Here is a 15,382-nt window from a genome sequence, read left to right on the forward strand (position 1 = left end):
TGTAGAGACATTTTTTTGCTTGTCACGAGTTGGGGAGGGCATGCTATTGGCATCTGGTGGGTAGAGGCCCAAGGATGCTGCTAAACATCCTGCAGTGCACGGGATGGTCCCACAACAAAGAGTCATCTAGTCTGGCTTGTCAGAACATCATCAGTGCTGACAAGAAACTCTGCTGTATGGGAAGAACGACGCACTGTGCCTTTTCTTGGCTATGCAGGCTTTTTCTTCGGAAAACCGAATCAAGTCTCTGTTCTTTCTCGCAGCTGCTCATGGCACAAGTTCCTAAGATGCATGCTAACGATCTTTCCCTTCCTGGAGTGGATGTGTTTGTACCGATTCAAGGATTGGCTTCTCGGAGACCTACTTGCCGGTATAAGTGTTGGCCTTGTGCAAGTTCCCCAAGGTAAGGAAGATACAAAGCCTTTTCACCCACAACCTATCAGGCCTTGTCTGCTTACCCAGATTAAACAATTTCCTTTGCTAGGTGAATAGAAAAAAAAAAAAAAATAGGTGAGTTCCACTCACATTACTATCATTTCTTCCCTTACCAGCCAGATTTCTAACTCTTCCAGCATGGTTCCAAAAGACTCAGTTTAGAGCTATAAATACCTTCCAGGGTATTTGCAATGCCCATTCAATGGTCATTTTTTTTGTTTTGTTTTGTTTTGTTTTTTGTGTTTTTTTTGTTTTTGTTTTTGTTTTTGTTTTTTGCTTGACTAGTTATTTCATGTTCACACAGCTACAATAGACCTCAGTGGGCATTAGTTTTTCTTAAGAAGGTGGAGGATAAGTATGGGAGCTATCTGGGTTTTAGAAGCCTCATTTCCCAAATAGAACCAACATCTCTTGTCATTCTCTTATCTGTTGCTTCCAGAGTCCCGCAAATGGCATGCCCCATTACAAGAGTTATTGTGCTCCAAGAAGCCCAAAGCTAGGGACTCCCACTGGGTATTTATTGTTCTGGGCCAGTCTTCTTGGTCCAGGTACAGTAGACTAATTGGGCTCATTTTTACTGTAACCAGCGTTAGCTGGGAACACAGCTGACATTCCACCATTACCAGCTTTCCAAAGAAACAACTGGAAAGTGAACCCAACATCCAATTTATCCACAGAGAAAGTGAAAAGATGGTATTCATTCTTTACTCAGAGTACCACGCAATTCCCTACGTAGTATTGTTTAAATACTATTTCTCTATTTTTTCGGGAGCCAGCCAGGTGGGATTGAATCCTGTGATCATACAGGTTGTGCAAAGCACAAAGAGGCCAAGCAAAGGAGCAAGTGGTAGGTACCGGACATCCAAATGTGGCACGAGGCTGATCATTGAAGAAAAGGGATCCCTTTTAATTAAAAAAAAATTTTTTTTAACATTTATTTATTTTTGAGAGACAGAGCATGAGCAGGGGAGGGACAGAGAGAGAGGGAGACACAGAATCCGAAGCAGGCTCCAGGCTCTGAGCTATCAGCACAGAGCTTGACACAGGGTTTGAACCCACGAACCGTGAGATCATGACCTGGGCTGAAGTCTGACACTTAACTGACTGAGCCACCCAGGTGCCCCCCAAAGGGATCTCTTTTTAAATAATTAATTACCCTGCAGTAAAATTGGCTTTTTTCCTGTTGGTGTTCAGTTCTATAAATTTAAACACATGTATGGACTTCTGTAACTACCACCACAGTGAAGATCCAGAACAGTTCCATCAGCCCCCAAATGCCCTTATGCCACCTCTTTTAGTCACATCCTCCCCTGGCGACCACTAATCTGTTCTCTATCACCATAGTTTTGCCTTTTTGAGAATATCATGTAAATGGATTCATGCAGTATATAACTCTTAAAGGCTGGCTTCTTGAATTCAGCCTAATGTCTTTGAAATTGAAATGATGCAGACTGTAATATGCATCAATAGCTTGTTCCTTTTCATTGCTGAGTAATAGTCCATAGGATTGGCTGGACTGAGTAACAGTCCATAGGATGGTTTGTTTATTTATTCACTTATTGATAGATATTTTGTTTCCAGTTTTTGGTTGTCAAAAATAAAGTTGCCATGGACATTCAGGTACAGGTGGTTTTTTAAAAATGTTTACTTATTTATTTTGTGGGGGGTGGGGGAAGGAGCAGAGAGAGAGAATCAGAGAATCCCAAGCATGCTCCATGCTGTCAGCACAGAGGCTGACTAGGAGCTCAATCTCACGAACCGAGATCATGACCTGAGCCGACATCAAGAAACTGATGCTTAACTGACTGAGCCATCCAGGCACCCAGGTACAGGTTTTTATGAAACATAGCTCTCATCTCTCTAAGGTGATATGGTTGGTCATGTGGTAGGTGTGTGTTTAACTTTATAAGAAACTGCCAGTCTATGTACCTGAGTGGCTGTACCTGCCCTTTTACATTCCGACCAGCAAGGTATGAGAATTCTAGTTCCTCCACACCCTTCATTTTATATTGTCTGTATTTTTTATTTATTTCCACCACCACAAGGATCCCTCATGTTGCCCTTTACTTTTAAGGTTGTTGTTTTTTGGGGTTTTTTTGTTTTTGTTTTTGTTTTATTTTTTGAGAGACAGACTGCGAGTGGGGGAGAGGGGCAAAGGGAGAGAGAGAGAGAGAGAGAGAGAAAGAGAGAGAGACTCTTAAGCAGGCTCTGAGCTCAATGCAGAGCCCAATGCAAGGCCCGATCCTACAACCTTGGGATCATGACCCCGAGCCAAAATCAATTGTCAGATGCTCAACCAACTGAGCCATCCAGGTGCCCCTCATGTTGCCCTTCTATAGTTACCCCCACTTACCCCTTGCCCCCATCCCCTCCTTAACCCTGGAAACCACTAAACTGTTCTTTTCTAGAATGTTGTCATTTTGAGAAAGTTACATAAATAGGGTCATATAGTATGTAACTCTTTGAGATTGCCTTCCCCCTCCCCCCATCTTAATTCTCTGGAGATTCATCTAGGTTGTTGTATGTATCAATAGTTTATTCCTTTTTTTTATTGCTGAGTAGTATTCCATGGTATGGATGCACCACAGTTTATTTAAAAATTTTTAATGTTTATTTATTTTTGATAGAGAGACAGAGACAGAGACAGAGTGTGAGGGTGGGAGGGAGACACAGAATCCGTAGCAGGCTCCAGGCTCTGAGCTGTCAGACACAGAGCTTGATGCAGTGCTAGAACCCACAAACTATGGATCATGACCTGAGCCAAAGTTGGACACTTAACTGATGAGCCACCCAGGCACCCCGCACCACATCTTATTTAAACATTTACCCTTAAAGTACATCTGGATCATTTTCAAGTTTTTGGCTATTACAAATATAGCTGCTATGAAACATTTGTGTGTAGGTTAATGAACACAGTCTTCTTTTCTCTGGGATAATCGTCCAGGAGCACAATTATGGGATTGTACGGTAGTTACAGGTTTAGAGTTTTAAGTAATTGACAAGCTATTTTCTAGAATGGTTGTATCATTTTATGTTCCTCCCAGCAATCTCTGATACAGTTGCTCTGCATGCCCACTAGCATTTGTCACTACTTTTTATTTTAGCCATTTTAGCAGGGATGCGGTGAGGTCTCTTGTGGTTTCAGTTTGCATTTCCCTAATGGCCAATGATGTTTAACATCTTTTCATATGCTAATTTACTCACATAAATATTTTAATGAAATGGCTCTTTTGCTCATGTTCTAATTGGATTGTTTGCATTTTCACTGTTGAGTTTCAAGAGTTATTTATAGTCTAGATACTAGTCCTTTGTCTTTTGTGTTTTGGAGATAATTTCTCCCAATCTGTAGCCTGTCTTTTCAGAGTATTTACAGAGCAAAATTCTCAATTTTGATGAGGGCTAGTTTTTAGTATTTTTTCTTGTAGCCATTAAAAGAGGTATGTAGTGAGATCTCATTGTGGTTTTAATTTGTATTTCCCTAATGGTCGATGGGGTTGAACATCTTTTCATGTTCGTGTTCACCATCCTCATAATCTCTTCGGTGAAGTGCCTGTTCAAGTCCTTTGCCCATTTTTTAATTCAAAAAAAAAAAATTCTGTTTTCTTATTGTTAGTTTTTGAGACTTCTTTATGTATTCTAGATACCAATCTTTTGTCATACATACAACTTGCAAATATTTTTTCTCAGTGTGTAGCTTATCTTTTTTTTCTCTTGAGAGTGTCTTTGACAGGACAAAAGGTTTTAATTTTAATAAGTCCAGTTTATCCATTTTTTTCCTTTTATGGATTGTGATTTTCCTACTGTATGTAAGAACTTTACACCTAATCCCTGGGTCACAGAGATTTTCTTTTATGTTTTTTTCTAAAAGACTTATAGCTTTATGTTTTACATTTAGATCCATGATCCATTTTGAGTTAATCTTTACATAAAGTGTGAAGTTTAGGTCAAGCTTTATTTTTTGTTGTGTTTTCAACATGATTTTTAAAGACTATCCTTAATTGAATTGTTTTTGCACTTTTGTCAAAGATCAAAGAGCCATATTTTTGTATGTCTATTTCTGGACTTTCTATTCTGTCCCATTGATCTACTTGTCTATCCCTTTACCAATATCATGTCTTGATTATTCTATCTTTATAATGTCTTAAAATTGGATAGTGTGATCCTTCCAATTTTGTTCTTTTTCAAAGCTGTTTTAGCTATTCTATATAACTTTTAGTATCAGCTTGTTTAACCTACCAAAAATCCCTACGGAGATTTTGATAGCTGCTGCATTAAGTCCATAGATCACTTTGGGGATAATTGATGTCTTTATTATATTGAGTTTCCAGTTCATGATCACAGTGTGTCTCTCCATTTACTTTCATTTTCCTTGTTTTCTTTCATTAGCATTTGGAGTTTTCAGCATACAGATCCTGCCCATGTTCTGTTAGAATTAGACCTGAGTGTTTTATTTTGGAGATACTCTGTGTGGCAATTAAAAATGTTTGGTTTCCAATTATTCATTGTTTGCATATAGAAATGCAATTGATTTGTCTATTCACCTTGTATCCTGTAACTCATTTATTAGTTCCAAGAATCTTTTGTAGATTCCTTGGGACTTACTACATTGATAATCTTGTCATCTGTAAATAGGGACAGTTGTGTTTCTTTCTAATCTGAATGGCTTTTATGACTTTCTCTTGCTTATTGTACTGACTAAGACTTATATGTACTCTGTGTTGAATAAGAGTGGTGAGAATAGATATTTTTGACATGTTGCTGATCTTCGGACGGAAAACATTCAATCTCTCACCATTAAGTATGATGTTAGCTGTAGGATTTTTGTAGATGCCCTTTATTAGGTGGAGGAACTTTCCATTCTATTCTAGTTCACTGAGAATTTTTATCATGAGTGGATGTTGTATTTTGTCAAATGCTTTTTCTGCATTATTGATATGACCATGTGATTTTTCTCTTTAGACCATTAATATGGTAGATTACATTGATATTTAAATATTGAATTGGCCTTGCATTCCTGGAATAAAGGAGTACCTTTTCAAATTTCTATGTGGCGGCTATAAACCAAAATGATCCATTCATGTGAGTACCTTCACTTCCAGGCAAATATCAGAAAGTCTCTAGAGCATTCCTGTGGGGCTGCAATGAGAGACCTGAACTCTTGGCACTGATTCTTTAACTGTGAGCCTTCTACCCACTGCCACTTATGAAAGGTCCTTTATTTATGGTCAAAGTTGTGGACATCTCATTGCTAAATTACCAAATCATCAGTGTAATTTCATACCAAAAGAAGAATGGCATTAGGACATATAAGTGTACCTAGTACCCAGCACAGTATTTAGCACATAGTGGGTACTCAAGATCTTTGTGGAATAATAATGATCACATGACTATATAAATGCATGAATCTGAGCAACTCTTGCTAACTGGCTGAGAGATTGTGTATTATTTTAAGTAGTGTGAATAATGGAATAATTTGTAGTGTAAATAATTCAAAAGTTTTACTTACATTTGAATAGGTAGTACCTGACATTTAATAATTTTCGCAAATGAAACAAAAGTACTTCACGGTGAAGAACTTATTTAAAAAGTGCTAGGGGTGCCTGGCTGGCTCAGTTGGTAGAGCATGTGACTCTTGATCTTGGGGTTGTGAGTTTGAGCCCCGTGTTAGGTGTAGAGATTACTTAAAAATAAAATATTTTAGGGGGCACCTAGGTGGCCCACTTGGTTAAGTGTCTGACTCTTGAGTTCAGCTCAGGTTATGATCTCACAGTTTGTGGGTTCGAGCCCCATGTCAGGCTCTGCACTGACAGTGCAGATCTTGCTTGGGATTCTCTCTCTCCCCCTCTCTCTGCTCCTCCCTTGCCTCTACTGTCTCTCAAAATAAATAAATACACTTAAAAAAATAAAATCTTTTTAAAAATTAAATAAATAGATAGATAGATAAAAACTGCTAGATCTTCCTCATAGTAGAATTCCAATTTATAAATGTAAAAGAAAATACAAAATCACCATTCGGGAAACACCACAGTAATAATTGTCATGATAAAATCCACTAACTGATTTTAAATTAGTGGGTGAAAGTTTGCAAACTATGTAGAGATTTGCAGTTTCAAAGTATCTTCCTAAAGATATTTGTTAACTACTCCACTACTCTGCATTAGAGAATCTGGGAGAAACAACTTGAAACAACCAATGCTATATCACCAACATTAAGGCATTTAGAGATCATGAATCCTGTGATATGATGCACTAAGAAGGACACAACAGATGAGGTCTGTAGCATTCTCGCCCAAAATGTGTAACCTTAGTACACTCATGAGGAAACCTAAGACTACCCCGAAATGAGAGGCATTTGACAAAATAACTGATCTATTAATACTCTTTCAAAGCGTCAAAGTCCAGAAAGACAAAGCCTGAGGAACTATTACAGATTACAGGGTAAGGAGAAATAACAACTAAATAGAATGTGGGACTCTGGATAGAGTCGTGGAACAGAAAAAGGAAATTAGTGAGAAAACGGTGATGAGATTCAAATTAAGTCTTTAGTTAATTTGTAATGTTAATTCCCTGATTCTGATAATTATACCAAGACTATAAAAAATGTTAACATCAAGAGATGCTAGGTAAGGGATATATGGAAACTCCGTATTATTTTTGTAACTTTCCTGTAAGTCTAAAACTAGCTCAAAATTTTTAAAAATGCTAAAGTGTTGGAAAGTTTGAAAACTTGGTTTCCCTTTATTTCTCCACAGCCTAAGCTTACCTGAGACTAGATCACTTAGTTCTCAGGCACTTACCAAGTAATTCTCTTACTTCCTTGTATTGGTAAATTATTTGAAACCCTACATTTCAAAAGGCTTTCTGTCTATGCTATATGTTGCTTATCAAGAGTAAATAGGAGCTATTCAACATTATACTGGAATTCATAGTGTATTAAAGTAAGAAAAAGAAATATAAGGTGTAAGGATTGTAAAGGAAGAAATAAAACTTCATTATTCATAGATGATAATTTTTAATGAAGAAAACAATCTACAAATAAATTAATAGAATTAATGAGATTTTGTCAAGGTTGCTGGATACAAGATCAACATATAAAAATCAATTATATTCCTATATACCTGCAGGAAACAAGAAGTGAAATTTTTAAAAAGATGCCATTTACCAAAGCATAATAAATATGAAGTAAATTATAATGAAACTAAGAAAAGATGTGTAATACCCATTTAGAGAAATTATACAACTTTACCGAGTAATATTAATTAATTAAGTTAATGGAAATTAATTGAAATATAACATGTTCATGGGTTAGAAGATTGAATATTTAGGGGTGCCTGGGTGGGTCAGTCGGTTAAGCGGCCGACTTCGGCTCAGGTCATGATCTCGCGGTCCGTGAGTTCGAGCCCCGCGTCGGGCTCTGTGCTGACAGCTTGGAGCCTGGAGCCTGCTTCAGATTCTGTCTCAGTCTCTCTGCCACTCCCCTGCTCACGCTCTGTCTGTCTGTCTGTCTCTGTTTCTCAAATATAAAATAAAACATAAAAAAAAAAAGAAGACTCAATATGTAAAGATCTCAGCTCTCTCAAAATAAGTTTTATAGATTCATTATAATTTTAATGTAAATCCATTTTGTAATGGAACATTTTAAGAAGATTCTAAGATGTATATGTAAATGCAAAAGCCAAGAATGGTCAAATTCTTTGGAGAAAAGCAACATGGGAGGACTTGCTCCTCCAATTATCAAGACTTAATATAAAGTTATAATATTTAAGATAATGTTCATTAAAAGTGGACAGAATAAACAAACACTCATATATGCATATATTGGAATACACAGAAGAAACATGGGCAGTCTCAAGCAACTCACCCCAACATGGAAGTCTCTCATATACATAATACGGAGCAAAAGAGCAGAAATAAAAATTGTATTCAGTGTAATAACTCCATCTGTACACTAGTGGTAAAACTGTAAAGAAAAGCAAAGAAAGTATTGTCACAAAAATCAAAATAATGAATACTTTTGTGGGGATAGATGGAATTGTAGTCAAATACTGGGGTGGTGATAACAAAGGTGTTTGTTTTATAAGTATTTATTCAGCTCAACATCTGTTTTAATGCACTTTATGTATGTGCATTATATTTCACAATAAAAATAGGCCATTACTAACACCAAAATTATTACTAAACTAATTACTACAAGATAGTAAAGCTGTGGTATTGCAGAAATAGACTATTAGACCAATGGAACAGAAAAGACACACACATGTATATTAGCTTATATCAGATGTGTCACTATAGAAAAATACTTTAAAAATTATTTATTTACTTATTTATTTATTTATTTAGAGAATCTCAAGCAGGCTCAATAACATCAGTGCAGAGGCCGATGGAGGGGCTAGAACTCATGAACCATGAAATCATGACCTGATCTGAAACCAAGAGTCAGGCACCTAACTGACCGAGCCACCCAGGTGCCCCTAGAAATAAACTTTTTGATGAATGATACGAAACAACCTGATACTTATATGAAAAAACAATTTTTAGATCTCTACTCCACGCCATATACAAAAACCTCCTCCTGGTACATTAAAGACCTAAATGTGAAAGGTAAAATAATAAAGATTTTTTTAGAATTATTTAGGAGGATGTCTTCACGATCTTGAAGCAGAAAATAATTTCTTAAACAAGATATAAGAAGCACTCACCTAAAAGGAAAAGATTAATAAATTAAGTAAAAGTGTTGTTCATTCAAAGATACATAAAGATTGAAAAAGAAGCACTCACCTAAAAGGAAAAGATTAATAAATTAAGTAAAAGTGTTGTTCATTCAAAGATACATAAAGATTGAAAAGCGAACCACAGAATCAGAGAGATATTTGTTACACATACACCCAACAAAGGATTCAAATCTGTAATATATATACTCCCACATATCTGTAAGGAAACAACACAATGAGATTGATCAATATTATTGACAACCCATGTAGTGAAAAGTGAAATTTAAATGAGTTACATGCTAACTCATACACACTGAAATTTAAAATCTGACAGTATCATATGCTAACACAGTTGCAGTTGATGGGAACTGTCACACAATGCTGGTGGGAGTGTAAATTATAAAGCCATTTGGAAAACAGTTTGGCTTTTTTTAAATGTTTATTTATTTTGAGAGAAAGAGTCAGAGAGAGAGAGAGAGAGAGAGAGAGGAGTGGGACAGGAGCAGAGAGAGTGAGAGGGAGAGAGAGAGAATTCCAAGCAGGCTCCATGCTGTCAGCACAGAGCCTGACATGGGGCTCGATCTCAAGAACCATGAGATCATGACCTGAGTAGAGATCAGGAGTTGGACGCTTAACTGGCTGAGCCACCCAGGTGCCCCAGCAAATGCTTTTTTTTAAAGATCACCCCAAAACCCACCATATCTTTGGCTTATGGTTTCTCATGTGGTTGTAGTCAAGCTGTCAGTCATCTCAAGGCTTTACTGAGGCTGGAGGATCAGCCTTCAGGCTCCCTCATGTGCTTCTCACCTTGGGGGCCTCTCCATCAGTGCTTGAGTACCCTCACATCATGACAGCTGGCAGGGCCGACGACATGCGGAACCCCTAGTTCAAAAATTATTCAGAATTTCAAAATAGTCATAGAGTGTTAAGCCAAGTGTGGAGCCTTCTGAGCCCGTGTAATTGCATTGGTCACACCCCTTTGAAGCCAAGTCTGGCAACTGGTGACCTGGATGAAAGAGACAGAGAGTCAGAGAGCAACCAAGACAGAGGCCACAGTCTTCTTGCAACCTACTCTCAGAAGTGACACCCTACCATTTTTGTTGTAGTCTGTTTATTAGATGTAAGTTACTAGGTCCATCTCACACTGAGGGGGTGGGGGTCACACAAAAAGCATGGATACCAATGAGCAAATCATCTTAAGGGCTGTCTACTGCAACAACTATTTATGAGATAAGCAGGGAAATTTGAACACTGACTATTATTAATTGCTTAGGTATAATGATGGTATTGTAGTTAAATTAAAAGAGGGTTTGCTTTTGGGGCACCTGGCTGGCTCAGTCAGTAAGAGCATGAGACTCTTGATCTCAGGGTCATGAGTTTGAGCTCCTTGTTGGGCATAAAGATTACTTAAAAAAAAAAAAAAAGAGGGTTTTCTTTTAAAGATATATACTGAAATATCTGCAGATGACATAATTTGATGTCTTGGATTTGCTTCAAACTAATATGGAGTGGGAGAGGAGTGAGGGAATAGAGGAGACAAGACTGGCCATGAGATGACCACTGTTGAAGCCGGTGATGGGTACATGGGAGTTCATTATACTCTATTTTTGTATGTGTTTGACCTTCTACACACACACACACACACACACACACACACACACACACAGAGCTTTGTTTTGTCTAAGACACTAAATCAGCTCACTAAACTCATAACTGAATTCAGATGAGCACATCGTATGATGTAAGTTGAAGATAGGCCCTCAGGGCAGGAGCTGTGGGCTTGAGACACCAAAGGATGCCACCATGCATGTTAATCCATTTGCTTCAAAACTTCCGAATTCTCATGGTGCCTCTTAAAAAGTAGGGGCACCTGGGTGGCTCAGTCGGTTAAGTGTCCAACTTCGGCTCAGGTCATGATCTTGTGGTTCGTGGGTTCAAGCTCCATGTCAGGCTCTCTGCTGTCAGTGCAAAGCCCACTTCGATTCCTCTGTCCCCCTCTCTCTCTACCCGTCCCCCACTCTGAAAAATAAATAAACTTTAAAAAAAGAAAAGAAAAGAAAGTAAGTATAGAAGAAGGAGCTGAAAGAAGAGACTGGAGTGATTGGCATATGGAAGAGAGACAACACATACCAAATTGGAATCATGTCAGTTAAGTGGGATCCTTGCCTCACTCTCCAGCTTTATTTCCAGTCCTAGAGGATTCCCAGGGTCTTCTGCTAACTAGACTAGGGGTGGAATGGGGCTGCTTCTGAGCTGTTGGAATTAGAGGTCTTATTGTTATGATGTCTGTTTTCCATGATTAGCATGAAGACCTTGAAGTGAAGGGTGTTTAAGCCTCTGATTTAGAATTGAGGTGTAAAAAGCATGTAGTAGAAGTAGAAGCTAGGAATCAAAGGAGATAATAAAGGTGCTAATTAAGAGCCGTATATCCAGACATATTGTTCCCACATTCTGTCAGCTACATACTGGATTGTTTTTATTTTAAATATTCTTTACAGTTTTTATTCAGGGTGGCTTTTAAAAGCCAGCCTACCTTTTCTTACTTAAATTATCTTGTTTTTCAGCCCTGACGTTTAGTTTGCTGGCAAGGCAGCTGATTCCTCCTCTCAATGTCTGTTACGCAGCTTTCTGTTCTTCAGTAATTTATGTCATTTTTGGATCGTGTCATCAAATGTCCATTGGTGAGTTCAGCACTGGAACCACAGGAGGTGGATAGAGTCTCTGTCTTAATCGTTTCCTTATTGCCAAGAACCCAAATTAAAACTATGTTTCAGGTACAAAAAAATGGAGGCAGAAGATGGACATTCTATCCATTTCAGTGTTCAGATTTTAGAGACTGAACACTTCCAGTGTGTCATTATTAATGCCACCTCCAGACAAATCGGCCGGCGAGCTGTTTCCCAAAGGAATTAAGTGGCAGGAGGTACTTCCCTTGGTGAAATTACCACACATTTGAAATCTGACTGCCCTCAACCTGGAAGATTCAGAGGCAATTTTGCCAATATTCCTAGAGTGCATCCATCTTTCATCTGGACCTGTAATAACCAAAGTCCGTGGCCTACTTTCTAATAGTTGTGTTTAGCTTATAATTTACAGTAAGAAAATGCTGTCACAGTAATCAAAGCATTCAAATCCAAGGATAAGCAGGTCCCTTCCCTGAGTCAAAAGTCCGTCTCCTAATTTATATTTAGAAATAATTGTTACAGGCACCACACTGGTTGAAGGTCATAGAAGCAGCACATTTTCTTCGCCTAGGTAAACTGGCATAGAAATCAAATACAAAACGCCCAATAATGTTGGAAGGGCATTGCCAACAGCTGCTTAGTGAAGTGCCTTTTCCTGACCTTCCCCACTGAACGACTGACCACCCAGGCAACCTTGACCATTTTGACTGACACACTTTTTCTCCGGATGTGTTTATATATTCAGGCTGGTTACCATCCCATCGTCCTAGATGCAGAGTGCTACCCTGCCTTTTTTAAGGACAATATCCCACGTCTTTACTAAAATCCATTATGTGTTGATTTTACACTTGGACACTGAGAGGACACTTTTATTGCCATATTTCCAGGCTCCTGGGGCACACTGCAATCATTTCCAAATACAGATAATAAGGCACTTAGAGTTTTATTTCTGTTAGGTAGTTTAAAGGTAAGATTTGCCTTTGTTCCCATATGTCGATGTGAGGACTAAATGAAATTATGTTTGAAACAGGTTAAGCTCAGTGTCATTTTGCACCTAGTAAATCCTTCATAAGTGTTAGGTGTTATTTTTTTCTTCTTATTATTATTGATTAGCTTTGTTTTCTGATCCTCTCACCACCATCTCACTTTTTACTGTCTCTAAGACCAGGTAAAGTGGCTGAGCCTGATATGCAATTTCCCCTTGATCCCACTCCATATGCCCACTTGCAGAGAGGGTAATATGTGGACACCAAGATCTAAATGCTAGGAGTTGGTCACAGCATGTGGAACCAGAGTTCTTTCCTCTGCTCTTTCTTACTTCTCAGTGGCCACTTTCAAAAGAGAAAAGTTCTTGAGATGAGAGGCAAAACAACATCAGACCATACCTTCCTTCTGTCCACTATGTCAGTTTACCTGCATTTAAAACTTCAGTGGGGCGCCTGGGTGGCTTAGTCAGCTGAGGGTCCGACTCAGGTTCAAGTCATGATCTCGCAGTCCATGAGTTCAAGCCCCATGTTGGGCTCTGTGCTGACAGCTCAGAACCTGGAGCCTGCTTCGGATTCTGTGTCTCCCTCTCTCTCTGCCCCTTCCCTGCTCACAGTCTCTCTCTCTCTCTCTCTCTCTCTCTCTCTCTCTCTTAAAAAATAAACACTAAAAATTTTTGTTTTAAACTTCTCTTTTCTGCCTAAACACCTTCTTTCATAGGTTCCTACTTCCTTGTGAGTGCTCTGATGATCAATGTCCTGAGATTGTACCCGTTCAACAGTGGCCACCTGATTCTGGGGGCTTTCATCAAGGATGACTTTTCTAAGCCCTCCTTCTTTGAGGACTATAACAGATCCTTGAGTGTGGTGGCATCCACAACTTTTCTGACTGGGATTATTCAGGTAGGATCTGAGTCTCTGAACCCCTGAAATAAACAAAGGAGCTACAAACAGACCTCTTCCTTTTGTTGGTCCTGTTATCCATTGCGATGTATGTGGGACTTTAGTGATTTATTTGGGGGAAGCCTATGGGATGTGTAGATACACTCTCCTCAGTGACGAAAATTCTTCCTCCTCCACCCACCACTGATTCAAGATGAGATACTGAACAGTCTCATCAGTCCTTTCCATAAAGCTAAAGAAGGGCTCCAGGGACTATGGTCTAGAGTTCTATTCACGATTTCACGTTTAAAAAAAAATTCTTTTGGGGTGCTTGGGTGGCTCAGTCGGTTGAGCGTCTGACTTCAGCTCAGGTCATGATCTTGCGGCTTGTGGGTTTGAGCCCTGCATCAGGCTCTGTGCTGACAGCTTGGAGCCTGGAGCCTGCTTCAGATTCTGTGTCTCCCTGTCTCTCTGCTCCTCCCTGTTCATGTTCTGTCTGTCTGTTTGTCTCTCTCTCAAAAATAAATAAACATTAAAAAAAAATTTTTTTTAATTCTTTGTATTTTTTCAACAAGAATAGCACTTGTAGGCTTACATACTATATCTTGGGTTAAGTAAGCATTAGAGTCAGACCTGGAGTTCTTTTCTTCAATGACAGAAGCACAGTTAAAGGACAATAATATCAATGACTTATTAAAATATCAAAACTTATTTTTGGCATGTCTTTGATTCTCTGTGAGAATTTACCATCTAAAGCTTCATCCATTGACCTAAAGTCACATATGCTAGCTTTATTTCTCTTTCTTCTCAACCAATCAATCCTCTGTCTAGCTAATTTTTGCTGATCTTTCCTGAGACCATCTTTTATTAGGTAAGGATTTATTGGGAACCTACATCAGGCTACCAGAGTGAGCTGACTCCGACCCTGATGCCAGCTATATAACTTACCTAAATCACCTTACCTTTACGAGCCTTGGTTTCCTCGTGTATAAAATGGAAATAATAACATTTGCAGGACTCTTAGGATTAAATGAGAAAATACATGTAAAGCACTCAGCTCAGAGCCTGTCACATAGTAAGCATCAATATGTTATAATTACTGGGCACAAAAATATGAATTTGGTACTTTGACAGAGATCAAAAATAAAAAAGTAAATATAATTCCTGTGGTTAAAAAATTCAGTCTTGTAAGAGAAGACAAAATAATGGACAGTCAGCACCCTCAAAAATAAACATTAAAACTCATTTGTTTTTGAGTCAGTACCTCAAAAATAAATAAACATTTAAAAAAAATTTTTTAATTGGGGCACCTGGGTGGCTCAATTGGTTGAGCGTCTGACTTCGGCTCAGGTCATTATCTCGCAGTCCGTGAGTTCAAGCCCCGCGTCAGGCTCTGTGCTGACAGCTCAGAGCCTGGAGCCTGCTTCAGATTCTGTATCTCCCTCTTTCTCCACCCCTCCCCTGCTCGCGTCTGTCTCTCTCTCTCTCTGTCTCAAAAATAAATAAACATTAAAAAAATTTTTAATAAAGGAGGAGACATTCCATTTCCAGGAAGATGAAATCAATATACTTTTCCCTATTCCTCCTGCTAAGTACAACTAAAAACCTTGGAACATTATACTAATAAAGCAAACATAAGAACACTCTGAAAAGTGGAGAGAAGAGGGCAAACTGACTCAGAACCACC

At 38.5% G+C, this 15,382-nt stretch overlaps 1 protein-coding gene across 3 annotated transcripts in view; it reads left to right on the forward strand.

Moving 5' to 3' along the window:
• SLC26A8 (solute carrier family 26 member 8) overlaps window positions 1-15,382 on the forward strand; it is an 83,565-nt gene that overhangs the window by 18,408 nt on the left and 49,775 nt on the right. For all 3 annotated transcript variants that reach the window (XM_053222895.1, XM_027057899.2, XM_053222897.1), the window contains exons 3-5: window positions 264-403; window positions 11,711-11,827; window positions 13,535-13,716. In XM_053222895.1, the coding sequence (XP_053078870.1) occupies window positions 264-403; window positions 11,711-11,827; window positions 13,535-13,716 (439 nt within the window). The remainder of the gene's footprint in view (window positions 1-263; window positions 404-11,710; window positions 11,828-13,534; window positions 13,717-15,382) is intronic.

This window comes from Acinonyx jubatus, chromosome B2 (assembly GCF_027475565.1).
Source record: "Acinonyx jubatus isolate Ajub_Pintada_27869175 chromosome B2, VMU_Ajub_asm_v1.0, whole genome shotgun sequence".
NCBI classification, from domain to species: domain Eukaryota; kingdom Metazoa; phylum Chordata; class Mammalia; order Carnivora; family Felidae; genus Acinonyx; species Acinonyx jubatus.